Source organism: Mirounga leonina, unplaced genomic scaffold (genome assembly GCF_011800145.1).
Source record: "Mirounga leonina isolate KUSES-001 unplaced genomic scaffold, KU_Mleo_1.0 Mir_126, whole genome shotgun sequence".
NCBI classification, from domain to species: Eukaryota; Metazoa; Chordata; class Mammalia; order Carnivora; family Phocidae; genus Mirounga; species Mirounga leonina.
The window spans coordinates 26,326,771-26,352,004 of record NW_023270314.1 but is presented as its reverse complement, the minus strand read 5'-3'; the positions used below and the strand labels follow the sequence as shown (position 1 = coordinate 26,352,004).

Here is a 25,234-nt window from a genome sequence, read left to right as displayed (position 1 = left end):
GGAGTGGGGTGTGCATGTGTGTGAGGAGTCTGAGGGTGGGTCTCGTACAGTCTTGCTAGTGCAGCACAGGTAGTATCTCTGGGGACATATATGTGGTTTGTGTTTGGGTGTGAGCCTGGGAAAGTGAGTGGGGTTGGGGTTCAAATCCCCTCCTCCAAAACTTTGGCATGCCTTTTCCGCCTAAGCCTGGCCCCATTCATCTCTTAGATCTAGAATCCAGGGGCACCTGGGGGGCTCAGTCGTTGGGCGTCTGCCTTCGGCTCAGGTCATGGTCCCAGGGTCCTGGGATCAAGCCCTCATCGGGCTCCCTGCTCCACGGGAAGCCTGCTTCTCCCTCCCACTCCCCCTGCTTGTGTTCCCTCTCTCTCGCTGTGTCTCTCTTTGTCAAATAAATAAATAAAATCTTAAAAAAAAAAATAATAAAAATAAATATTTTTGGGGGCGCCTGGGTGGCTCAGTCGTTAAGCGTCTGCCTTCGGCTCAGGTCATGATCCCAGGGTCCTGGGATCGAGCCCCGCATCTGTCTCCCTGCTCAGCGGGAAGCCTGCTTCTCCCTCTCCCACTCCCCCTGCTTGTGTTCCCTCTCTCGCTGTCTCTCTCTCTGTCAAATGAATAAATAAAACCTTAAAAAAAAAAATCTAGAATCCAGACCGTCAGAGAGCTTCTTGTTGACAGGGATGTACAAACACACGCGATACCATATACCAGCACACAGGCGACTCTTGTTTTGTTAGAAGTCTGGGGCTGTGAAGGAGCACCCACCTGAGAGGGCCAGGAATTCCTCTGGGCCTCAGTCCCTCCAACTACCCGGGCATTGGTTTCTGGAAAGTCCTGGGTGCTGTGTCCTTTGTGGGGCAGAAGAAGAATGAGTGATGACTAAGCATGGGGTCAGCTCAGGGTAGGGAGCAGGGAGGCAGTTTGCTTTGTCTGCGAATTCACAGTTCCTCCCTAGCAAATGAGGGGCCCCGCTGAGAGTTATGGGAGCCCCTTTTGAAAATAGAGGAGTCTGAATGGCTTCTGCTTCCCCCAGGTGTCCTCAGAACTCTGGCATGTTGTGAAGGACGCATCTCACATCCCTAGGCTAGGGCTCCAGAGGCTCCCTGTGATCTCAGCCTTGCTTGGGGGTCATGCCATGGCCTGAGGTGACCTCCCACCTCTACCCACACATACAGTGCATTGGCAGGATTCTCCAGGGGGCAAACACAGCAGTGCACATCCCAGTCAGGCACCTGCCGAGGGTGTCTTCCTGTTAGTGGGAGTGGTGAGAAAGCCCAGGCCCCGGAAAGGGGCATCTCTGCTTCATGGTTCAAGGTCCGGCCAACCAGAGGGTTCTGCATGGAGAGTGGTCCCGACTGTTCCTCTCATGGGCTCCAGGAGGGTAAAGTTTTTGCTAGACTCACAGTCAGAGTGTTCCATCCCGCCCTGGCATAGAGAACAGGCCTGGATCTAAGGATTGCTTTTGACCCTCCTGTTCAAATCCTCCTCCTAGAACCCAGACCAGATGACCCACTTACCATAAAGGACGAGGGTGGTGAACACCAGGAAGCGGAGCATGTTGCTGGCTGAGTGGACCACTGCCCCCTTGCCATGAACCAAGCCCTCTTTATATTCCTCTTATCAGCGGCTTTGCTGACCTTCTTGCCACCAGCTGGCAGGGCTGCCGATGGAAGGCGGGGAAAATCCCAGGTGACATGGAAATACAAATGAAAAGATTGATTTGCAAGTAAACTAATTTGTTGTTCAAAGACAGAACAAGGTTGGGTTAGGGCTGAATTAATCATCTGCCTTCAGTTGAAAAGCAGCCAATAAGCTCTTTTTCAGAAATCAGAGTGGGGACCAGACGGGCCTGGCCCTCAGGGGGCTCCCCTCCTGGTCTGTCACTGCCTTTCTGTCCTCTGTGGCATTCAAAGTGCAGAGATCCATTCTGTGCGTGCAGAGGTGGAGGCAAGGGGGAGGTGTGGAGGAGGGAAGAGTGCTTAGCAAAAAGAAGAGCCAGCAAGCTCCCCCTGCCCAAGCAGGGAAGTGGGACATGCCCCCAGGACGCAGACAGAGGTGTAAATGCAGGGAGCCAAAGCAGAGTAGATACAGTGGAGAGCATTCTGGTGGAGGAAGGTACTAAGAAACGGGTTTGGGGAGACTCAGATGGAGAGTGCCCAGAGAAGGAGAATGTGAGGCAGGTTAGAAGGGGGCGCTCCCAGGATAGGGAGATAGTCTGAGGGTTGTGAGCATGGAGGGCAGAGGGAGCAGGTGAGGAACAGGCCTGTCCTGCAGAAGAGGAAAGGCCCTGCCCATCAAAGTCAGGAGGGAGGAAGGAAGGAGGTGCAGGGTGCCCTGTGGTGGGCAGAGGATTTTGGGTTGGGAGGCTCCAGAGGGAGGACCTTTATTAGTGGAGCTGTGGTTTAGGCAGAGAGAAGCCAGGAAGCCTGGAGGGAGGCAGGAAAGTCACCTGGTTCACCTGGGGATCTTTGTGGCCTAGATGCTTTCCAGAATTCAAGTTTCTTTCCTTCTTTCTCCTTTCCTTTTCCTTTTCCTTCCTTCCTTCCTTCAAATGATTTTATTTATTTATTTTAGAGAGAGAGAAAGAACATGAGCAGGGGGAGGGGCAGAGGAAGAGAGAGAGAGAGAGAGAGAATCTCAAGCAGACTCTGGCTGAGCTCAGAGCCTGACATGAGACTTGATGTTACGACCCTGAGATCATGACCTGAGCCGAAATCAGGAGTCAGACGCTTAACCGACTGAGCCACCCAAGGCGCCCCTAGAATTCAAGTTTCGTGCCTGCAGGTGCAGGAGAAGCCTGGAAAAGGCTGTTGGAAGTTCTGTACTTTCCGTCACTGAGGTGTTCAGGGCAAACACATTATGGTGCTAAGGTCACCTGGAGGGTCCCCTTTCCCATCCCACTCCTGGCATTCTAACAGAAATAAGTGGGGAAGAGGCCTGGGCTTGTCTGGGGAACCAGGGCCTCTTGGGTCATCCTCCCCCCAACTCCCTGTTTGTTCTGGAGTTAAGGAGACAGATCTCGCCCCAGGACAAGGAGCCCAAGAGGAGGCTTTAGGGCCACCTAAAGGTTACCCCTCCACATCACATACTCCAAAGTGAGCCTCTAAGGGCAGGGCCAATGTCCCATCCACCTCTGCACCCTTGGCCTAGCTCAGAGGAGCCCAATCTGTATTTGCATAAATACCAGCCTCATCTCCCCTGCTGGGCTGACTCTTCTATTCTCACTCTTAGGGTTAGACGTAGACAGTGGTTTGGGTTTACATTTTGAAGCATTGCGTGTCTTCTGATTCAGCAATTCTAAATCTAGGAATGCATCCTTTTGAAATAAACACAGGCACAAAAATAAATGTCCGAGGATGTGGGTTATGCAGTTTGTCACCAAGTTGCCGCAAAATTTGGGAAAAACCCAAGTATTCATCAGCAGGGAAAGGCTAAAGAAACTGGGTTTAACCATATTATGGACTACTCTCCAGCTTTTAAAAAGAATGAGTTAGACTTAAATGAACTGATAGGAAAAGATGTCCTTGAGATATTAAATGAAGACATCAAATCGCAGATGATATGGTCCTGGGTATGTGTCTATTTGTATATTCACAGGAAAAGGGGATGGAAGCGTTTCTACACAGAAGTTATTACTTCTAGAGAATGAATCAATAGGTATGGAGGCATTGCGAGGATCGATTTCACTTTTTAAATTCATATTGTTCTGTATTGTTTGGCTTCTCTACAGCATTACTTTTGTAATTAAAAATAAGAATATCTTCTGGGACATTAGCTATTTTGGGCAAGGGCGCCAATCCTCTTCAGGTGGGAAGTAGATCCCTAGGAGGGACCAGCCATTCAATGCCAAGGTGAGAGGCTTCTGGAGCCAGGAGATAGTAGCAAAGGGGTAGTGTCATGGTTTTAAGCAAGATGTAGGCAAGGTTTTAAGGTTTTAGGTTAACTCTGAGAATGGTCAGAGGGGTGAATTTTAAGCAATAGTGTAGATATTGGGTTAGGGTGAGACCAACCTCAGCTAAGGGGAGGCCATGAAGCCTTATACCACCCCATCCGTGCCCTCTCCCTCTTCTTGACCACCTACCTTCCCTAGTCCTCCCTTCACCCCCAAATCTGGGCCTACTCTCTAGGTGTGGTATGTGGTTTCCTCTCTTCTGCTGCACCTCTTGCTCCCTGTGAGTCACTCTTAGCTGACTGCCCCCAGGAGACGTTGTGCTGTTTTTGTGTAGGGGTGAGGAAACTTGGCACCACAACAGGGCACCGTGGTTGGGCATATATCCGAAGATCGGGCTGGAGAGCTGTTGAGTGATGCCATAGAGAGTAGGAGGGATGTCGGGATAAGTGGCAAACAATCAACACCTGATAAACATTTGGATGTTTAGTGCAACCAAGAATAGGGCTAGGACTGGAGTTAGGAACTACGGCTCCCTCTGGTTTACCCACATTAGCGTGGCCTTCAAAGCCTTCTCAGCTGGGCCCCAACCCACTGTTCTACAGGCTTGACTTACCCAGTGGGCACAGCAGGCCCAGTGCCTAGGGCCCCACAGTTTTAGTCTCTTGAAAAATCAGAAGAAATATAATGAATACCATCAGCCAATATTCATCTTTATACCAATGTGGTTGTAAAACATAATTTAAGAAATTTTTCGTGAAGACAAAAGGACCTAGGTCCCATGAAAGTCATAATGTGGCCCCAGCCCTCCAGCTTCTGCATCCACTGCTCCTTCGCCCCGGTGTTCCCTTGGCTTCTCAGAACCACTTGTAGCTTTGTTCTCTGTGACTTTTCTCACTCTAGATCGGTGCTTCTGTGAGATTGCCCCTCAGGACTCATCCTTGAGGCCGAAGGTCAAATGTTACCATCTTTGTGAGGCCTTCCCCGATTTCCCTAGATGGAAGGAATCGTTCTTTCCCCGTCACCTAGCACAGCTGTGAACACCTCCAGGCTTGTCCTGACTTGCTTCCATCTGCTTCCCCAGCGAGAGTGAGTTCCATGGGGCAAGAGTCTCATCCTACATCTCCTCATGTCTACATGGGCTTGACACACAGTATGTGGGCTAGATCGGGGGCCAGAGGATGTCTAGGGACAAGAGACAATGATGTGACAGAACTTTTCAGATGCATGGGGCTCTCCACAGCCCGAATCAACGGATTTGCCAACGAATCAGCTAAGGGACAATGTGGGGGTAGGAGGAACCAAAGGCAAGTCTCCTTTACCAAAGCCATAAGACCTTTATTTTCATTGGGATCTCAAGTCCAATTCTCTTTCCAGCAAAGAATTTTTCCTTTCCCCACCCCTGGCCATATCCTGGCCACTCTCTCCTCTCCCTCTGGCTGGGCTACCTCGGAATGTGTCCCCTACAGGGTCCTGAAAGCTCTCAAGGAATTTAGGAGACCTCCTGCAGTGTGGAGTTGGGCCCGGAGAGATGGCTGTGGTCCCAGGGCGCCCTCATGTGGTGATGTCCTAGATGACAGCCTGCTACCAAAAGTCAGAAGCCCTTCTGGAAGGAATGTGACTCCTCTAGGCAGCTGGGCTCTCTCTTTCAGGCAAAGTGGCCAGGTGTGGTGAAGTCCAACTTGCTTGGAGAAGAGCTGACACGCGTGTCGGGCCTGCTCCACACGGGGACTCCATGCGGGTACAGCAGACGAGGCCATTTCTGCAGTCATGCTCCATTCTCCACAAGGTCCCCGCTTCCTCAGACTGCCCTGGGCTCTTGATAGTCTTATCTGGGTTCTGGTCTCAGGTTGCCAATACCTTGCCGTGTGGTGTTGGACAAATTAGTCATCTGGCCTCAGGTTCACAATACGAAAACGATAGGGTTGGGCTGAAAGAACAGTTTCGAATGGTGGTCACAGACCTTTAGAAGTTCAAGGGCTGTTGGGCATTGTCCTCACCTGCCCTCAACTTCGCCCACTGCCAGTCGGCTTTTCATCTACGTTATATATGGGGCATTGGAAAAAGGCTTCTGGGACTGAGACCTGAGACTCACTGGCTGCATGAGCTTGCTTTCAGCACTGACATCCCAGGATCCCCAACTGTGGTCTCCCTCATGGCTACCTGGCTCCGCTGTTCCAGGCGCTATGGAGGCCAGCCAGCCAGAAGTGATCAGCACGGAGGGAAGAGAGAATGTGAAGGCTGATGGTGAGGTGTCTAGTGTTCTTGTGGTGTGGTGGAAGGAGCTCTGGCTCAGCATTCGAAATCAAGTCTGTCTTGGCTCCCGCCATCCACTAACTGTGGGACTACAGACAAGCCCCTTTCTCTCTCTGCCTCTGCTTTCTTATCTGTAAAATGGGCCTGGTGGTTCCCGGCCTTTCTCACAGGGTTACTGTGCAGACGAAAGAAGATAAAGGATTTCTGTTGGGGTGCTTTCTATAAACTAATTGGCTCTAGAAACTTCGGGCAATATTACCAGGGAGACTCTTGCAGACCTCTAGTCTCTCTGTTCGAAGGTACTACTTCACTAGTTCTGTGGGTGCTCCACACGACCAGGGACTCAGGACGTGGCTGCACAAGGACTTTTCTTGAATTCAGCATTGCTGCCTTGGGCCCTACCCAGGCTGCCTTCTCTGCTTGGAAGTCTGTTTCAAGGACAGGAGGCAAGCTCTAGGCCAAGTATCATATGTTCCAACGGTCTCTTTCACCAGCATGGGGGAAGGAAAATGGGCTCTGTGTTGCAAAAGTAGGAAGATCCTGCTTTGATATCCACTGGGTTTAGAAATCCATCTTTAAGGCCTACAGAGAAGCTGATAATCAGGTTCTCAAATATCAGGTTCCCCAAAATCCTATTTCCTGAGAGACTTGGTTCCCCATGGGAACTCCCATGGGGGTGATCGAGGCTTAGTTGAAGAGCCAGTGCTGGTGGGGATCACTGGGATTGCAGGGGGCCATGGCTGGCTTTTTGTCCTCAGACGTCAGGCAGGTACCAGATCCTGAGTTCCTGATTAGCTGGTCCTAAAAGATGACACGGTAAAAGGTCAACCTGGGCTTCAGATCTCTAACGGTGCTACTAGGGGGCATGAGATGGGGAACAGTAAGTAGAAAGCAAAGGCAATACAACAAGGCACAAAGAGGACACTTCTAAATTTCTTTCTTTGGATGCCAAATATCCTGATAGGATGCATTCCTGAGTTTCCATCTGGGTCCACTGTCAATTTCCCACTTCTGCCTTTAGCCTGAGCAGCTAGAATAGAGGAAGGCAGGACCATGGGGCTAATGCTTTCAGGGACCCCTCCTCTGGATGGCCAGATGCAAAGGCCCCTGAGGCACACTCTCACTTTTTGCCTTCGATCATATTTACACTCTTCCCTTCCTTATGGCCCCGATCTTCCTTGAAGACTGGGGTAGGGCGGGGTGTGGAGGCCCATGGGTAGTGCTAGTTTGGGTCCAGTATTATAGAAGTTACATTCTATATCCTGAGGCAGTGTGGTGTACTAGAAAGAACCCAGGCTTTTAAGTCAGAATGATCGAGGTCTGAATCCCAGGTCTGCCATTTACTAGTGATGGGGCTTGGGCCAGTCACAAACTTGCTGAACTTTAGCTGGCTCATCTCTACCCATGGGGGCACTCCCTCCTTGGGAAGAGCCTCTGAAAGATTAACCGCACTCAGTGTACATGAGTATGAGATTTGCATCTGGCACACACAGGGCAGGCAGGAACCATGGGTGAATCTTCACTTTCATCTACTTGGATTCAGCCTGAAAATACTTGAGTCATGTCGGCGATGGCCGTGGACCATAAGTCCCAACCTCAACTTTGTATCAGCCGGAGCCAGACCTCACCAGACATCACTTACGCCCCGAGAACCCTGCCCGGGACCAAGCCCACTTTCTCCATACTTTCTACATTGTCTTCATCTGCCACATGGCCAAAGATGCAGAAAAGGAGGAGGAGGGGGCGGCTGTGGCCGTAGGTTCTTGATTCTGAGCTCTCTGGGCAGCTCACTCACCTGGGTCAATTCCCATTCCTCATCCTTGGGGACTTGGCTGTTTTTGCCAGTGAAGTGACAGTTCCTCAGGCCCACAGTGTCAGCACTGGCGTGTAGACACAGCTGCTTTGCGATGTTGTGGCGAAGGTCCCTCTGGGTCGTGTACTCAAAGTACTAGAAGGCGAGGCAAGAGGAGGTGGAGAGTTTGCCCCCTGCCTTCCAGAGCCAACTGCCCTAAGATTCCAGCCAGAGTTGACCTTCTGGGGGAGCAAGTGAGGGGGCGCCAAGACCTCAGTAAGTCATGTGCTACCTTTAGGATTCTTACTGTATCTAGGTTTTACTGGAATAATGGTTACTTAATACGTATTTTTTTTACTTTTTTAAAAGATTTACTTATTTGACACAGAGGGAGAGAGTGCACAAGCAGGGCGAGCGGCAGAAGCAGGCTCCCCGCTGAGCAGGGACACCCCCCACCCCCCACCCCCCGCCACAGGGCTCGATCCCAGGACCCCGGGATCATGACCTGAGCCAAAGGCAGACGCTTAACTGACTGAGCCCCCCAGGCGCCCCAGTATTTTTTCTTGAAAATCATTCAAAATTTAACTTAGCTTCATTCTATGCATTATCTGTGAAATCATGTGCTTGATATGCTAGTTTGTTTAAAACAAAAAATGTTCACCAATGTACCGCCTAAAATCATCGTGTGGGCCAGTGGCATAGGACATGGCTTGATAATGACTTTGTCTTGATCGCACAGGTTGGCAGCCTGTTCAGTGTCCCCCGCCACTCCTTTCCTTGCTTCAGCTCTGTGTCAAGTGCCTCTTCCTTACCAAACGCTGGGCATTCAGGGCAGGCTGAGGGACTGGGGTCAGGGAGGTCACTAGTTAGTCCTCAGGGAAGAGCTGGGGCACCGTAAAGCATGGGACACATTCCCAGCATGCCAGGTAACTGTGACATGTCAGTAGATGGTTGTTTTGGGGCCACTGCTGGTGACAGAGTCAGCGCGGTGGCTTCTGGGCAGGGGAAGTGGTGAAGCTGGGTGTGGGTGAGAGCAAGTGCTCAAAAAGTTTCCAAAGTTACTCTAAAACCTCATTCGGCAGGGGACGCCTGGGTGGCTCAGTCGGTTAAGTGGCTGCCTTTGGCCCGGGTCATGATCCCAGGGTCCTGGGATCGAGTCCCACATCGGGCTCCTTGCTCAGTAGGGAGCCTGCTTCTCTCTCTCTCTCTCTCCCTCCCTCTGCTTGTGCTCTCTCTGTCAGATAAATAAAATCTTAAAAAAAAAAAAAAAAACAACAAACCTCATTCGGCAGCTGGCCCCCTCCAGGAAGCCTTCCTGATTAACGGTCACCTCCTCCTGCCCCCTCCCTAGCCCCTGCCACTGATGCCCAGTGCCCCCCAGATGTGCCTACTTCACACCAGACCTTGTCTGTCTGTGCCATGTATTCTCCCTCAGACTGGGAGCTTTCTGAGGGCAGGGGCGCTATCTCTTCCTCTCCCTTGATCTCCTGACCCTAGTCCTCAGGAAAGGATGTTTTTTTTTTTTAAGATTTTTAAAATTTATTTAGAGAGAGAGAGAGAGAGTGCGAGCAGGGGGAGGGGCAGAGGGAGAGAGAGAATCCCAAGCAGACTCCCTGCAGAGCCCGATGCGGGGCTCAATCCCATGGCCCTGAGATCACGACCTGAGCCGAAACCAAGAGTTGGACGCTTAAGCAACTGAACCGCCCAGGCGCCCTGGGAAAGGACTATACTGAGTGGAGAAAGAGGCTGTGAAGAGAGGAGTTGTTCCAGAAGCAGACTTCTCTGGGGCCTGACCAGTATGGGGGGGCTGGGTACCTGGTTGCCACCCAGGCCGTGGCAGGTGTACATGATGAGGGGCTTCCCCCCGTGGTTGTTCTCACCCACATCCAGACACTGATTGATGCCGAGGTTCCGGATCTGCAGAATGGTGAGCAGAGAGGGGAAGCAGGATGACACAGTTAGGAATGGTGTGGTTTGTGGTGTGGGGCTCGATTGGGACAAATCTGCATGGCTGGATTTCTCCTCTGCTCATTAACCCAGATGCCTGGACATAACAGCAGAGTGAGGTGCTGAGCCCAGAGGCTGGGCACAGGCAGGCTGGGGAACCTCCCAGGCTGCCAGGTCTCTGGGAAAAGCCCTCAGCACACAGGAATTTCCTCATGAGCAATGATTCTCCAAGTGTGATCCCCAGACCGTTGGCCTCACCTGAGGACTTGTTAGAAATGCAAATTCTCAGGCCCCGTTCCATTCCGACTGAATCAGCAATCTGTGTTTTAACATGCCTTCCAGGTGATTCTGATGCAGGTGAATGAGAACCACTGCTTATGGACTGTTTCCCCCTTACAAGGTTTTGGTTATCTCTAGAAGCCCCACAGTGGCCTTTCAGTCCTCCTTTGGATAAAGGAGTGGAGAGAGTAAAAATCGACTCTTGTTTGCCATCCCTGGGTGGGGTAAGCGGTTCTGAACTCCTCTGGGGGGTTCTTGTGATGACGGCGGGGCAAGCTGGCTTGTGAGACTTACAGCTCCATAGAAGGTGGGCTTCAGGTCGGGAACAAACATCTCTGGGTAGATGTTGTTCAGGAACCAGGAAAAGTTGCGACAGTGTAGTTGTTCCTTCAGCTTCAGTCGTTCCGAAATGTCCCCGAAGGATTTCTGTCAACCAAGCCAGCCCCCAAAAGGTCAGTCCCACCGGCCTTAACCTGTTTGTACGGTTGAAGTAGCCCAGAGTTTCTGGGGCCACTTTCTCCAAGAATGGGTCTTCTGCTCAGAACCTGTTGGGGCTACTGGCTTAGCCCCACATTTAACCGCCCTCCTACCCCTGGCTTTGGCTTTGGGACCCCCACCCACAGCCTCCTCCCTCCTGCATCCCCTGTGATTTCCCTGTCAGTTTTCTCCCAGACCTCAATTCTGAGCCTCTCAGAGCAAAGCCCTCTAAGAGGTTCTTCAAGTCCATTCTCCCTCCCCTCCTAAAACATGCCAGGACTCCCCAGGCGGGGACAACAAAAGCTCCTCTCCTCATCGCTAGCCTTCAAACTCTGACCTCCCTGGGCTCCAGCTCACAGGGTCTGGGGGGTAAAGGGAGGCACCAGGGGGTAGAGATGGGCGGGCCTCTACCATTAAGCCCTTGACTAGGGTATGGGATGCTGCCCTTCTCTTCACCAAAAGCCCTCCCGAGTGCCATTTCCTCTCACCTCTTGGGCCATCTTCGCTGCCTGCATATTTCTCCGATAGAAAATCTCCTTGTAGCCATCCATCCAGACCTCAGCCAGGCGCACTTGGTTGCGAGCAATGACACTGATGCCCTTGGGGAAGGTGTGAGGGCTCTTGGTACGGAACACGTGGCCTACCACAGAGCAGGGGATGATCTCCAGCTGGCCCCCACACTGCCACACCTGCCACAAGAGGACAAAGATAGGGCCTTCAGGGGGGTCGTGGGTCACTGTCATCCCCACCCCCCCTGCCCTAGCAGCTCTGTTCTAGTCCCAGGGCGCTAGGGTCCCAGGTCTAAGAACATAGGGAAATGCTGCTCTCTCTCCTAGAAAAAAGGATATGGACCAGGATTCTTCCTAGGCCATGACTATGCAATCCCTAGCTCTATGATGTTAGTTCAACTCAGATTTACGCAAATGTAGATTTGCAGGGTCCTGAGGGTTGTCAGGGCCCACTTTAGGGAAAAGACGGTTGGCTAACTTTGTGTCTGTTTACCTACACTGAGCTCCAGTCACTTGGCTTGTTGACCTGGAAATGTGATTTTATCAACTCACCCAGGTGTTACTGGGAACTCAAGCTCCCTCAAATCAAGATACACTTGTGATCCAATTGGAGCATTGGTGCATCCATTATAGCAAGAATAGTCAATTTCCAGGTGGGCTGGGGTAGTCACCTGAACCTTTAGCACATTAGCTTCCCAGGAGAGAGACTGAACGGAGGTCAGAGGCTCATGGATGAGCCTAGAATCAGAACCCTGGGAGTTACGGGGACTGACCTGGTGACCCTTCTCTGTGCTAGTGGGCCGGTTTAAGACATCCCTCCCACCCGGGTCCTCTCTTTTTTAGGTTTTATATTAGTAGATGTTGTTCTTCATTTTAGTAGAGTAGCAACAGAAATACACAATCATAGTCGTAGTAACAGAGGCATCAGTGGACATGCTTCATATGTGCCAGGCCCTGTGAGAGGTGACTTCATACACGAGCTCATCCGCTTGCTAATGACCTCTCCCCTTAGTGTGGGGATTTGTGCGGACTTCCTGGAGAGGAAATTCTTTCTTCCTAACCTAATCCCGATCTGCCTGATTCCCGGAATCCCTCCGAGTTGTGCAGTCCACCAGAGTTTGGGCCACCATCTTCAGTGATGCAGGGCTTGCTGAGCAGAGGGTAGGAAAACTTCAAAGGCCACCAGGGCCTCTGTCCTCTAGCCTGCAAGGGGAAACCCAGCTTTTCCTGAGAAAGGACAGTGACTGCCAACTGACCTGCTCCACCTTCACCCTAACACTCTTCCCACAGACCTCACGAAACACGTCACCAGGCCCCAGATGTCTGGTTCCTTTACCACTAAAATCCTGTCCCTCTGAGGAGTTCCGCTCAGGAATTTGTTCCGAGTTGTCCAATCTGATTCTCAAAGCCCTCCTGCCACGGACGGGGGTGGAGGGAGCAAAGGAGAGGTGCCTCCAGGACGGGAAACAAACACCTTTTAAGTCCAGTTCCAGCTGTAATATCCCCGAGGCTGCCACGGCCTGAGAGACAGGGGCTCAGTCTGTCCCCTGGGCCGTGGCGGCTCCCCCCACGAAGCCCTCTTCACTCTCACCCGGAAGGACATTTCCACGTTCTCCCCTCCCCAGATCTCCATCTGATTATCATAGGTACCGATGTGCTCAAAGTAGGACTTGGAGATGGAGAAGAGGCCGCCGGCAAACGTCGGGGATCTGGAGAGACAGAGGGAGAAGCATGTGCATCTCTGGAGCGGGGGAAGACGAGCAGAAGCCTGGTGTGGAAAGCTGTGGACTTGGTGCTAGGCTACCACCCGCCGCCTCCGTTACCCCCCCGCCCCCTGCCTTCTTTCTTCTTTCCCTCTTCCACTAACTTACGCACTCAGCAAACACGTACGGAGCTTTATTGTGTTCTTCCCACCTTCTGGGACCAGGTCAAGGAGAGATGGCATTATCATCACTCTCTTTGAAAAGGCACCGGTTCGTTCGTTCCAGGCAGGAAATGTCAAACCCGGGCCACCAGGACCCATGCGGCACGTTAGTCACGCAGCCGAGAAAGCTCTCGGTGGCCGAGAGCTCAGTCTAGCAGCCGACGGGAGAGGCGCCGTCGTTTGCTTTTTGGCAGCAAAGTTCCTAGAGCATTGTAGATACTCAGTTATCAGAAACTGTGTGAATCCGTCTTCAGAAAGGGGATTCAAACCATGAACGAATGAATATTATGACCTGGGTGGACCCCATTCTATTTCAGAATCCCTGGTCCTAGTCAGGGACTAGAGAGCCATGGTGTTAGGAGGGCCTAGTCCCGCTACAGGAGAAATTTTAGTTTTGGGGAAAGCCGCCGGCTGCTTTGAGCGGAGGAAACTGAGGAAGGGGGTGCTCCTGGAAACAGAGGAGGAAGTGAGGTGAAATTCCGCTCAGTTTGGACTAATGGGAGCACTGGGATGTTCCAAGGAGCTTCTGGCTTTCAGACAAAGGCAGGGAGGCGCAGATCCACTGTAAGCGAAATTGGCAAAAAAAGGTCTCATTCCTAGAACTCACGGAGCACGTTGCTCATAAGAGAGCCTGGGCTAAGGTTTGAGGGTGGGGTCGGAGCCCGAGGAAAACAGCGGCAGGGGCCTATAAAGAATCATTAGCTGTGGGCGTCTGCTCCTGGCCAGCCTGGCTTGGATAGGGCTTTGCTGCCCTCGGTGGGTGGCTCAGGGTGCTACGCTCAAGAGGAGACTGAAACCTTCTCTGTAAATCCAGAACCTGTCAAGGTGCTTTACACACAGCAAGGGCTCAGTCAAGTGTTCACCGGACTGACTGGTCAAGGAGCCTGACCTTGGCATTACCCTGTGGCTGCGCTCGTCGCTTCCAAGTAGGAGTTGGCTCCCAGGGCCACTTTCTGGAAGGAATTTCACTCAGAAGACTCTCATGCTCAGGCAGGCTTTCTGTCGCTGGTTCTGGCCTCTCCCAGGCATTCTAAGGCCCCCCCACCCCCACCCCAAATAAGTCCTGGAAAGGCTGAGAGAGCCCTGGGACTTCAGATGAGCACTTTGGAGCTAATCCGCTTCTTCTTGAGGGTCTCCCTGATCTGGGCCTATTTCTTGGCCTTGAGAGGGCTCTCTGACCAAGAAGGCACTGACAAATTACCTCTGAGGATAAACCCTACCTGGGGACTTCACTGCAGACCCACACCCAACGCACCTCAGGCAACACCCTGTACTTCCTGGGTCCTTTACCTCTCCTCTTAGGCACCTGCTAGCTTTGAGAGCGGAGGATGGGAGGGTACTCCCCACAGGCCTCCTGGTGGGGTACGATGCAAAATGCCTGGGAAAAGCCATGCATATGGCCAGGGCGCTTATACGAGGGAGCAAATCCATTCCTCAAACACTGGAGCTTTGTCTTCTAGTTGCGTGGTCCTCGCACATTGGAGCAGGGGACAGCAGTGATGGGCAGGGGCCAGGTGCCCTGGCCCTGACTGTGCCACTGTGTGCCTGGCCCCCAGTTTGGGGGAGGGGGGCTCTGTTGCTGTGCATACCAAACAAAAGACATCTATGAAACAAGCAGAGGGTCAACAGGGACTTCCGATCTCTTTTCTCTCTCCTGTCTTCTCTTTTCTTTTTTCCCCTCTTCAGTTGCTCCTTTTCCTCCTTTTAATGGAGACAGAGCAAGCTGGCTGTTCAGGATCCATGGGATTCCTCCCTGTGGCACCCACAGGGTCCACTCTACTGAGGCTCTGGGCCTGTGGTGGGGGAGGAAGTCCAACCCTCCTCCTTTCAAGCCTTCCCTCTTACCACTCTGCTCACTGGATCCCCAACCTCTGCTGCCTCCATCCCTGATGCATATTCAGTTAAGTTTCCTGGCCAGTATGGAAAAACAATGGCACAGACCATCCAAAACCAGAGGATTCTCTAAAAGTCACTCCCCAACTCAGGTTGGCTGAGACATCTGTTAAAATAAACTTGTGGGGGTGCCTGGCTGGCTCAGGCAGCAGAGCACGCGACCCTTGGTCTCAGGGTCGTGAATTCAAGCCCCATGTTGGGTGCAGAGCCTACTTAAAAAATAAATAAAATAAAATAAACTTGTGGTTTCTGACAGCGCCCATGGGCAATCTGGAGGGGGAAGGACAGGGTGGGTGAACGAGGGGCTGACCCAGCTGGGCATTAAACAGTGGGTAAACTTTCAAGTATCTGCCCTTTAGCTCAGGGGTGGGCCCACAAAGGCCTACGGGCCAAAGCTGGCCTGACTTCATAAGGTGCTGGGCAAAGAATGATTTTTACACTTTCAAACGGTGGTTAAACCAAAACAAACCAACAAGGAAGAATATGCAACAGACTATATGTAGCCGGCAGAACCCAAACGACTTGCTGTCTGGCCCTCTACCGGAGAAGTTCAGGGTACCTGTAACAAACTGCAAACAGCAGAACACATGTCTAGTTGCCTTCAATATGTTTTCAGTCCTTTCAAAGATACTGACCCGGGAGTACAAGGCCCCCTATTATAAGGGCGATTTAAAAGTGGCCTCTACCCCCCATCTCTCGGTACCTCTGCACACACCTGTCATGGTCTTCCACGTGTGGGGAGGAATAAAAAGACAAACTACATAAAGCCCTCAGTCAGTGCCTGGCACACAGTAAGTGGTGAAGAAGAGCAGTCGGTCATAGTGGGAGGCAGTGCAGGGCTGCGGTTAGGGGCGTGAGCTTTGGATCCTTATTCCACCAGGTGCTAGCCACATCATCTGAGGCCGACTGCTCATCCCTAGGAGGCTGTGTTCTCCCCTGTAAAAGAGGCTAATCCTAGCATCCACCGCGGAGGGGATGAGGAGTAACGAAACTATATCAAGTGTTTCGTGGCGTGCCTGATAAATGTGGATCTAAGATGGCCTGGGTCCCTGGAAGCCAGCGTGGGGCTCAGCAGGCTATGGTCCTTACTTGATGGGGTAGGTCTCATCCTTGCGCCTCTGCTTCTCATGGGCGGGGAGAGTCTCCCAGCCAAAGGTCAGGCTCCAGTCAAAGTTGCCACGGCTGTGGACTCTGCCCCTCTGGACGGGCTTGGAGAACTCAAAAGTGTTCAGGTCGATGGTGACGATGTCTGGGCTTACCACCGCCGTCTCTTCCTCAGCAATGCGAGCCAGGAGGGGCTCCAGCCAGCCGTGGAAGCACTCACCTGCAGGCCGGGTCCAGGAGACAGCAGTCAGGGTCGTGCCACAGCTGAGCCCAGGCCCCACACCAAGAGGGAGACTCAGGAGGACAAGAGAACCTTCCCCACATTCCCTAGTGTTAGAGAAATACAGACGAGTGCCACAGTTGTAGAATGCATAGAGATATCTCCTGAGACCCTCCTATCCACCCCGCTCACCCAACCAAAAGGTGGAGGTAACTTTGAAGGGAAGAATGGAAGTCTCAGGGGAGTAACCCAAATGATCAACTCAAATGATCCAAAGCACAGGGAAGAACCTGGATGGGTGACCTTTCAGGGTTTCCAGCCTATCCACTGAATCAGCCTTCCCCACCCAAGTGTGGACTTCAGAAGGGGGTGTCCCCTCTTCCAGGGAGACCGCACCTCAAGCTTCAGCTCCAGTTGTGGAATAATAATCCCTTTCGCTAGACTAGCCCTTTGAGATTTTCAGTGAACTATATAGATTACTTTATTTGGCCCTTGGAGTAGTAGTTCTGTTGGTAAGTAAGGTTGGTATCCTCATTCCCACTTTACAAATGGGGAAACTGAGGCTCAGTTACTGGCAGAGCCAGAAGGCAAACCCAGGTCTCCTGACTCCGAGTCTAGAGCTTTCCCTAATACATATCACCGCTTTCAGGGAACAATTTCTTTCCAGACAACAGTGGGGAGGTGTTTGGGTTGGGGGCAAAGAGGAGGTCTTTTTGGCTCCATGTGGCCCTATGGGAAAGCTCCATACAAACTAGTTCCCAGTGGTGACAGGAGGCCTCTTTGAGGGGCTGAGCTCAGAACGAGGTACAGAGCAAGCAAGGAAGACAGAGGGGAGTCTGGGGCTCCAGAGCACATCCTTGGGATTGGGATGAGAAGAGGGCACGAGAAGCTAGCAAAAGTGGGTCCCAAGCCGCCTTTAATCCCAGAGCAGCAGGGGCCTTGGTGATGCCCTGGCTCTTTGTTCCGCCGGAGAGCGGGGCAGGGGCTCGGACCACCCTCGGGCCTCCTGGGTGCCAGGCTGGTCCCCTTGTACTCACAGTGGGCATCCAGGAAGGTGAGCACCTCCGCCTGGGCCACGCTGGCCCCCAGCAGCCGGGCGGTGATCAAGCCCTTCCGCTCCTCCTGCCGCACCACCCTCACGACCTGCAGCTTCTTCACGTACTGCTCCAGTTGCTCCTTTAAGTAGTCTGGAAGGGACAGTGTCCTTGGTGCCGGCTCACCACTGGGTGGCACACCTCACCCCCACCGTGAGCGCCAGGCTGGGTGCTCTCGGGCCTCCTGCCGGCCCGAGCACCTGCTGAACGAGGCAATTCCGTGGGCACCAAAGGTCGGGAGAAGGTGGAAGCAGGAAGCCCTGGGTGTGCCAGCACCCCATGCCACCCCAAACCCCCCGTGCCAGGAGCCTGGCTCTGTGGGCCGATCCTGGGCCTGTTTACCTAGGAACCTCCGCTACTCTCTGAGCCTGGACCTCGAAGTTGTGTTTCTTTGGTCTCAAATCAACTACAAACATCCGCCAAAGGCTCTCAGCTGCCCCTGGGTCTCAGCATCTTCTCAGCCACCATCTTTTGGAACTGTGATTCCAGCCTCCTCTCTTTTCCACACCCGGGGGTTGTGGCCATCCTTTCTCAGGATCTATGACTCCCTGTCTCCCAGGCTCTTCTGAGTGAGCGGACAGGGAGAGCACACATAAATGCTGATTTCTGGCTTGGCTGGGCCAGCAGCAAGAAGTCATACTCTGATCCTCTTTATTAACTCCTCTGCATGAAGAAATCTTTAAGAAGATGAAAAGATACTGAGCAGCTTTTTAATTAAATTAACAAAAAATGTACCAAGTGTCGGGCCTGTGCCGGGCGCAGGGGGTGAGCCTGCCGCCCAGGGAAGTGGCGACTGCAGGTAGGTGATCAGTGACCCCCCCAGAGGTCGTGCAGGACTGGGGGAGCCTGCAGTGGGCGCAACCATCCTGAATCTGGGGTTTGGGGGAGGATAACTCCGCTGAGATCTCCAGCTCCTTCAGAGTAGGGGGCTTACTTCATGACCCTGCTATTCATTCTGAAATCTTCAGGGCTTTATTTTATTTTTTTTTCTTCAGGGCTTTAAAAATAGCTCTCTTCTGGGGCACCTGGGTGGCTTGGTCGTTAAGTGTCTGCCTTCGGCTCGGGTCATGATCCCAGGGTCCTGGGATCGAGCCCCACCTCGGGCTCCCTGCTCCGCGGGAAGCCTGCTTCTCCCTCTCCCACTCTCCCTGCTTGTTCCTGCTCTCACTATCTCTCCCTCTCTCTGTCAAATAAATAAAATCTTAAAAAAAAAATAGCTCTCTTCTGAAACAATCCATCTTGAAACACATTCTGAATCTTACTTATGGTTTATTCACCACTATATGGTTTATCTGTGCCGTGGTTCTGTTCCCGACTATGTAGAATAGAGTGGCCTAGAGTTTGAGCTTTCTGTTTGGGGCTGTGGGATCAGCCCAGTGCTTAGGCCTTGCTTCAAATGCAGTGTTATACAACTGTGGGGCCTGAAATCAATTAATTTTGTGTGTGATTGATTTCTCTCCCTCCTCCCTCCCTCCCTCTCTCTCTCTCTCTCACACACACACATACACTATGCCCTAATACTTGAGCACCTACCATGTGCCCGCCATTGAACTGGGTGCTTACATGCTGACTTTCTTACCTAATCTTTTCTATGAAGATTAAAATGTTCTGAAATCTGGGTATTGTCCCTGATGTTTAGGAGTCAAAATTGGCCTCATGTGGCAGCTGCAGTCCAGGACTCCGCAAGCAGGTGCTAACACACTGCCCAGACATTACCCAGGGCGGGGACGGGCCGGGTCTGGGTGTTGTCCTCAAGAAGCTCCTGGACTCATAATCCAACTACAGCCCCAAGTGCTGGCTCTAACAGGAAATAGGAGGGAAGAATGCCAATGAGGAGCCTCACCTTCTCAGCATGGCTGGTGTTTCCCCTGAGAACTCGCTTAACTGTGCTCAGAGGAAGTACATGGTGGTGGAGATAACCCAAGGACAAAGCATCATAGGAAGTGGGTTTTGTGGTAAGAGACTGAGAAGCACTGAACTGTGAACCCCAGGGGGTGCTAAGCTCTACAAAGCCCTTCTCCAACGCCTTCCTTCCAGTCTCAGGTTATTAGGCTGGACCTGGGGATTCTGAGCATGAGCCCCAGCCCTGGACCCACTGGACATCTGCCCCAGAGATGCGTATAGCAGAGCTGAGTGTGGAGACACAGGCGGAACCATCCATACTTTCTTATGTCCCCCAGACGTTCACCTCCTAATTCCGGTTCAACAACCCACCACCCCAGTCCAGCTCCATTCCTCATGACTGGAGTCTATGAGACTCCTGTGACCTCGAACACACATGCATTATTCAGTCCCATGGTTTGAAATAGCATCTATATGTAGGTGGCTCCTAGGTCTTTTCTCCTGGCCTTGCCATCTGCACTTGGGTGTCTAACAGAACCACAAACCTAACACGCCCAACATGGATCCAGATTGCCTGCCAACCTGCCCCCTCTCGTCTCCCCGTGTCAGGATGTGGTACCAGCATCCTCCAGCTGCTTTAACCTGGGAGTCATGCTGGACTCTTCCCTTTTCTCACCCACCACAGTCAGTCCATCAGCCAGTACTGATGCTCATGCTCTGTCTCTCAAATAAATAAATAAATCTTAAAAAAAAAGAAAAAAGAAAAAAAGAATAAAATACCTAGGAATAAATTTAACCAAAGAGGTGAAAGACCTGAAAACTAAAAGACATTGTTGAAAGAAATCACAGATGATACAATTAAATGGAAAGATATGCCATGCTTTGGATTGGAAGAATTAATATTGTTAAAATGTCCTTACTATCCAAAGCAATCTACAGATTCAGTGCAGTCCCTATCAAAATACCAATAGCACTTTTCACAGCACTAGAACAAATAATTCTAAAATTTGCATGGAACCACAAAAGATCTTAAATAGCCAAACCAAGCTTGAGAAAGAATAACAAAGATAGAGATATCAAAATTCCAGATTTCAAACTGCAAGTTATAGTGTTCAAAGCACAAAAACAGACACATAGATCAATGGAACAGAATACAGTCCAGAAATAAACCCATGCTTATACGCTCAATCTATGACAAAGGAGGCAAAATATACAATGCAGAAAAAAATATAGTCTCTTCAATAAATGGTGTTGGGAAAACTGGACAGCTACATGCAAAAGGATGAAATTGGACCACTTTCTTTCTTTCTTTTTTTTTTTAAGATTTTATTTATTTATTTGATAGAGAGAGACACAGTGAGAGAGGGAATACAAGCGGGGGGAGTGGGAGAGGGAGAAGCAGGCTTCCCGCAGAGCAGGGAGCCCGATGCGGGGCTCGATCCCAGGACCCTGGGATCATGACCTGAGCTGAAGACAGACGCTTAACGACTGAGCCACCCAGATCCCCCGAAACTGGACCACTTTCTTACACCATACATAAAAATAAAATCAAAATGGGTTAAAGGCCCAAATGTAAGACCTGAAACCATAAAATTCCTAAAACAAACAAACAAACAAACAAAAAAACCCAGGCAGTAATTTCTTGGACATCAACTTCAGCAATATTTTTCTGGATACGTCTCCCCAAGCAGGGGAAACAAAAGCAAAAATAAACAATTGGGACTACAACAAACCACAAGGCTTTTGTACAGAGAAGGAAACCATCAACAAAATGAAAAGGCAACCACTAAAAGGGAGACGATATTTGCAAATGATATATCCAATAAAGGGCTCATATCCAAAATATATAAAAAACTCATACAACTCAACACCAAAACCCAAATAATCAGATTAAAAAGTGGGCAGAGGACCCGAATAGACAATTTTCTAAAGAAGACACACAGATGGCCAACAGACACATGAAAAAAAGATGCTCAATATCACTCATCATCAGGGAAATGCAAATCAAAACCACAATGAGATACCACCTCACACCAGTCAGAATGGCTAGTACCAAAAAGACAAGAAATAAGTGTTGGTGAGGATGAGGAGAAAAGGGAACCCTGTGCACTGTTGGTGGGAATGTACATTGGTGCGGCCCACTGTGGAAAATAGTATGGAGGGTCCTCAGAAAACTGAAAAGAGAAGTACCAAACGATCCATTAATTCTGTTTCTGGGTATTTACCCGAAGAAAACAAAAGCTCTAATTTGAAAAGGTGTATGCACCCCTGTGTATATTGCAGCATTATTTACAATAGCCAACGTATGGAAGCAACCTAAGCGTCCATCGATTGATGAATGCATAAAGATGTGGTGTATATACACAATAGAATATTGCTCAGCCATGAAAAATAATGAAATCTTGCCATTTGTGGCAACATAGATGGACCTAGAGGGTACAACACAGTGAAATAAGTCAGTCAGAGAAAGACAAATACTGTATGATTTCACTCATATGTGGAATCTAAAGATTTTATTTATTTATTTATTTTAGAGAGAGAGAGAGAGCACGAGTTGGGGGAGGAGCAGAGGAAGAGGGACAAGCAGACTTCCTGCTGAGCAGGGAGCCCAATGTGGGGCTTGATCCCACAACCCTATGATCATGACCTGAGCTGAAATCAAGAGTTGGAGGACATTGAAGACATTATGCAAAGGGGAATAAACCAGAAACAAAAGGACAAATACTGAATAATTCCACTTATATGAGGTACTTAGTCAAATTCATAGAGACAGAAAAGTAGAATGGGGGTTGACAGGGGCTGGGGGAAGGAGGGATGAGGGCGTCATTGTCTAAAGGGTACAGAGTTTCAGTTTGGGAAGATGAGGGAGTTCTGGTGATGGATGGTTTCACAACAATATGAAGGTATTAAATGCCACTGAAGGGTGCACTTAAAAATGGTTAAGATGGTAAATTTTATGTTATGCATATTTTACCACACACACATACACAGGAAAAATCCAAACACTGACCACTGCTTACAAAGGTCTTGGGACTCAGTTTTGTTCATCTCTTAAACTCACTTTGTACCAGTGTTCTTCTTGTCTCTTTGCTCACTGCAGCCCTATGGCCTTATTTCTGCTCCAATAACACACCTAGCCTCAGGGCCTTTCCACTGGCCATTCTCTTTACAGCAGACCAGCCAGAGTAGCCCTTCCTGGCTACCTTGGTTAAAAGAGCTCCCTGAATATTCACTAGCCCATCATCCTGCATTCTTTTTCTTTTTCCTCTAATTTAATTTCTTCAGAGTACTTACTATCTGAAATTATTTATTTTCTGTCTTTCCCATTAAAAAAGTTAACTCTACGAAGATAGAGACCTTGCCTAGCCTGTTCACTGCTGTAGCCCCATGGGCCCGCACAGGGTGTGGTGCCCGGTAGGTAACTAAAAAAAAATACTTATTAAGCAAATCAGTGAACGCCTGCCTTTGTTTACTCTTCTCTTGTGGGCTGTCCCACTCTTCCTTGGCTTCTGAAAAGGCTAGAAAAGAACAACAGAAAAGCCTTTCTTGTAGGCAGGATTTCCTCACTCATTTTTCCTGTTTTGTTTGTTTTTATTCTGTTTTCATGCCCATCTGTGTTCTATTCAGCCTTGAATCTAACTGCAACTGGGAAATTTTTCTTGATTAATCCATTTGGAAGGATAAAAGGAGAAATAAACAAGTATGACACCCTTTGGGAGTGTTCCACGATTCACTGGTCCAGATAGAACACATGGACACAGGGCCGAATTTTCAAACCTAAGTCAAGATTCACTGTTGGCCACTTTCCATTTCCAGGTGTAAGGAGGAGACTGGCAGATGAAATTAACATAATTTCTCGATGGGCAGAAACAGAAGGAAACAGCGAAATGGAAACTTCCCCGGAAAATCCAGGACCCAGAGTTACTATCGAGAGGACTTCTTACATTATAAAACACGTATACAGGTAAAGCAACTTTACCTGTTGAAATACACACTGGAAGTTGTAATTCGACTAAAATCAGAGGCTTTGAACAATTCCCAACTTGCATTACTTAGGAGTTTAGGAGGCCACGAGAGGACCTGCCACTCCGATTCTAAGCAGCATGGGGAAATAGAAGTGGGGGAAATCTTGAGCTAATCCAAAGTGCTCCTCAAATGTCTCCTCCCCCAGGTTTCACAGTGTTTCCCGCCTCAGGGCCGCCCTTCCTTCTCTTCACCTCCCTCCCTTCCTCTAGCACCGCCCCCCTCCCCGCCACTGGTCACCATGACCTGCTCACTCCTCTCTCCCTGATGAACCTGCTCACTGAGGGTCCTGTTCACTTCCTGACACTCTGGGTTCTAGGTGTGTCTGCTTTCCTCCTATCCATCCCACAAATCCCCATAGGAGGGCGGCCTAGGTTCCCTCCCCCCTCAGGCTCCCCGACGGGCACGGCAGGGCTTTCAACACAGGGATGCCCTGTTGGGGGCACGGTGGACCGATGGGCCTCGAGGGCCCGTTTTGAGAAGCTTGTAGAGTGTGCCAGACCAGGAGTGGACCTGGCTGCTGAACGGGCCACACAGGAACGAAATTGGTGCCTGGGCTTCGGACTCCAAAGTGGGAAAGAAAAAAGTTCCCCAGCTTGGCACCAGGCCTCTTCCCACCCAGGCCAGTATCAAATGTCTGCATATACTCATGGTCCTACCTCTGCTTCTGGGCGGCAGGAGGGGATGGCAGAAGAGCATATGGACACACACAGCCCCTGTTTGTGTGTGCGTAACGAGAGCCAGTTAATCTGATCAAACGGTCAAATGTGGGACATGTTTTTTTTTTTTTTAAAGATTTTATTTATTTATTTGAGACAGAGAATGAGATAGAGCATGAGAGGGTCAGAGGGAGAAGCAGACTCCCCGCTGAGCAGGGAGCCCGATGCGGGACTCGATCCCAGGACTCCAGGATCATGACCTGAGCCGAAGGCAGTCGCTTAACCAACTGAGCCACCCAGGCGCCCAAATGTGGGAAATCTTATCCTGCTGTGGACCGTGGCGATTTCTGACCATGGATCTGAGCTTTTTCCTTTTCCCTGCGGAACTGAACACTGCTGAAAGCATCTCTAGGGTCCGAAAGCCCTCGAGGTGGGGTTGTTTATCGTAGGGTCCACGAATTCCCTGGAATTACATGCATCGGTCCCACGGCCCCTGTCCCCATTCTGGCCCATCATCCCACTCTCAGGTGACTCTAAGAACTTCCTCTCCGGAGTTGGAGTCCTCTGCCTCTCTTCCTGACACCTACCCTCCCCCAAAGCTGCCACCCTTCTAAGACGAGGTCATTCGCCAGCTTAAACACCTTCAGTGACTCTCATTTTTGTCCTAAATAAATACTTTTAGCATGGCACGAATGGCAATTCAACATCTTTTTAGTGTCATTTCCTACACCAAACCTAAGCTTCATCCACATCAAACCTCTCAATTGTTCACAAACACACCTGTGTCTCTAGGACTCTGCTTGTGTCATTCTCTCCTCCGGGAACGCCCTTCAGCACCTCTTGTCCCTCCCCAGACGCGAGTGCTTCAAGGTCCTGCTTCCATCTGGCTTCCACCGCGGGCCACCCTCGGCATACCACGCAGAAATAACACCTGGCGGGGCGCCTGGGTGGCTCAGTCGGTTAGGCGGCTGCCTTCGGCTCAGGTCATGGTCCCGGAGTCCCGGGATCGAGTTCCGCATTGGGCTCCCTGCTCGGCGGGGAGCCTGCTTCTCCCTCTGCCTCTGCCTCTCTCTCTGTCTCTCATGAATAAATAAATAAAATCTTTAAAAAAAAAAAAAAAAGAAATAACACCTGGCGACGCACCCTCATGGTGCACTGCTCCCATACAAAGAATAAACTGAGGGGCGCCTGGGTGGCTCAGTTGTTAAGCGTCTGCCTTCGGCTTGGGTCATGATCCCAGGGTCCTGGGATCGAGTCCCACATCGGGCTCCCTGCTCCGCGGGAAGCCTTCCCTCTCTTGCTGTCTCTCTCTCTGTCAAATAAATAAAT

At 50.7% G+C, this 25,234-nt stretch overlaps 1 protein-coding gene across 1 annotated transcript in view; it reads right to left on the bottom strand.

Moving 5' to 3' along the window:
• Positions 1–4,634: 4,634 nt before the first annotated feature.
• Positions 4,635–25,234, bottom strand: part of GALNT6 (polypeptide N-acetylgalactosaminyltransferase 6) — a 34,663-nt gene continuing 14,063 nt past the window's right edge. The window contains exons 6-13 of the mRNA XM_035002640.1: positions 17,325–17,474; positions 16,053–16,287; positions 12,738–12,855; positions 11,126–11,326; positions 10,455–10,586; positions 9,750–9,851; positions 7,938–8,090; positions 4,635–6,943 (exon numbers count right to left, since the gene is read on the bottom strand). Coding sequence (XP_034858531.1) covers positions 6,830–6,943; positions 7,938–8,090; positions 9,750–9,851; positions 10,455–10,586; positions 11,126–11,326; positions 12,738–12,855; positions 16,053–16,287; positions 17,325–17,474 — 1,205 coding nt within the window. The 3' untranslated portion in view covers positions 4,635–6,829. The remainder of the gene's footprint in view (positions 6,944–7,937; positions 8,091–9,749; positions 9,852–10,454; positions 10,587–11,125; positions 11,327–12,737; positions 12,856–16,052; positions 16,288–17,324; positions 17,475–25,234) is intronic.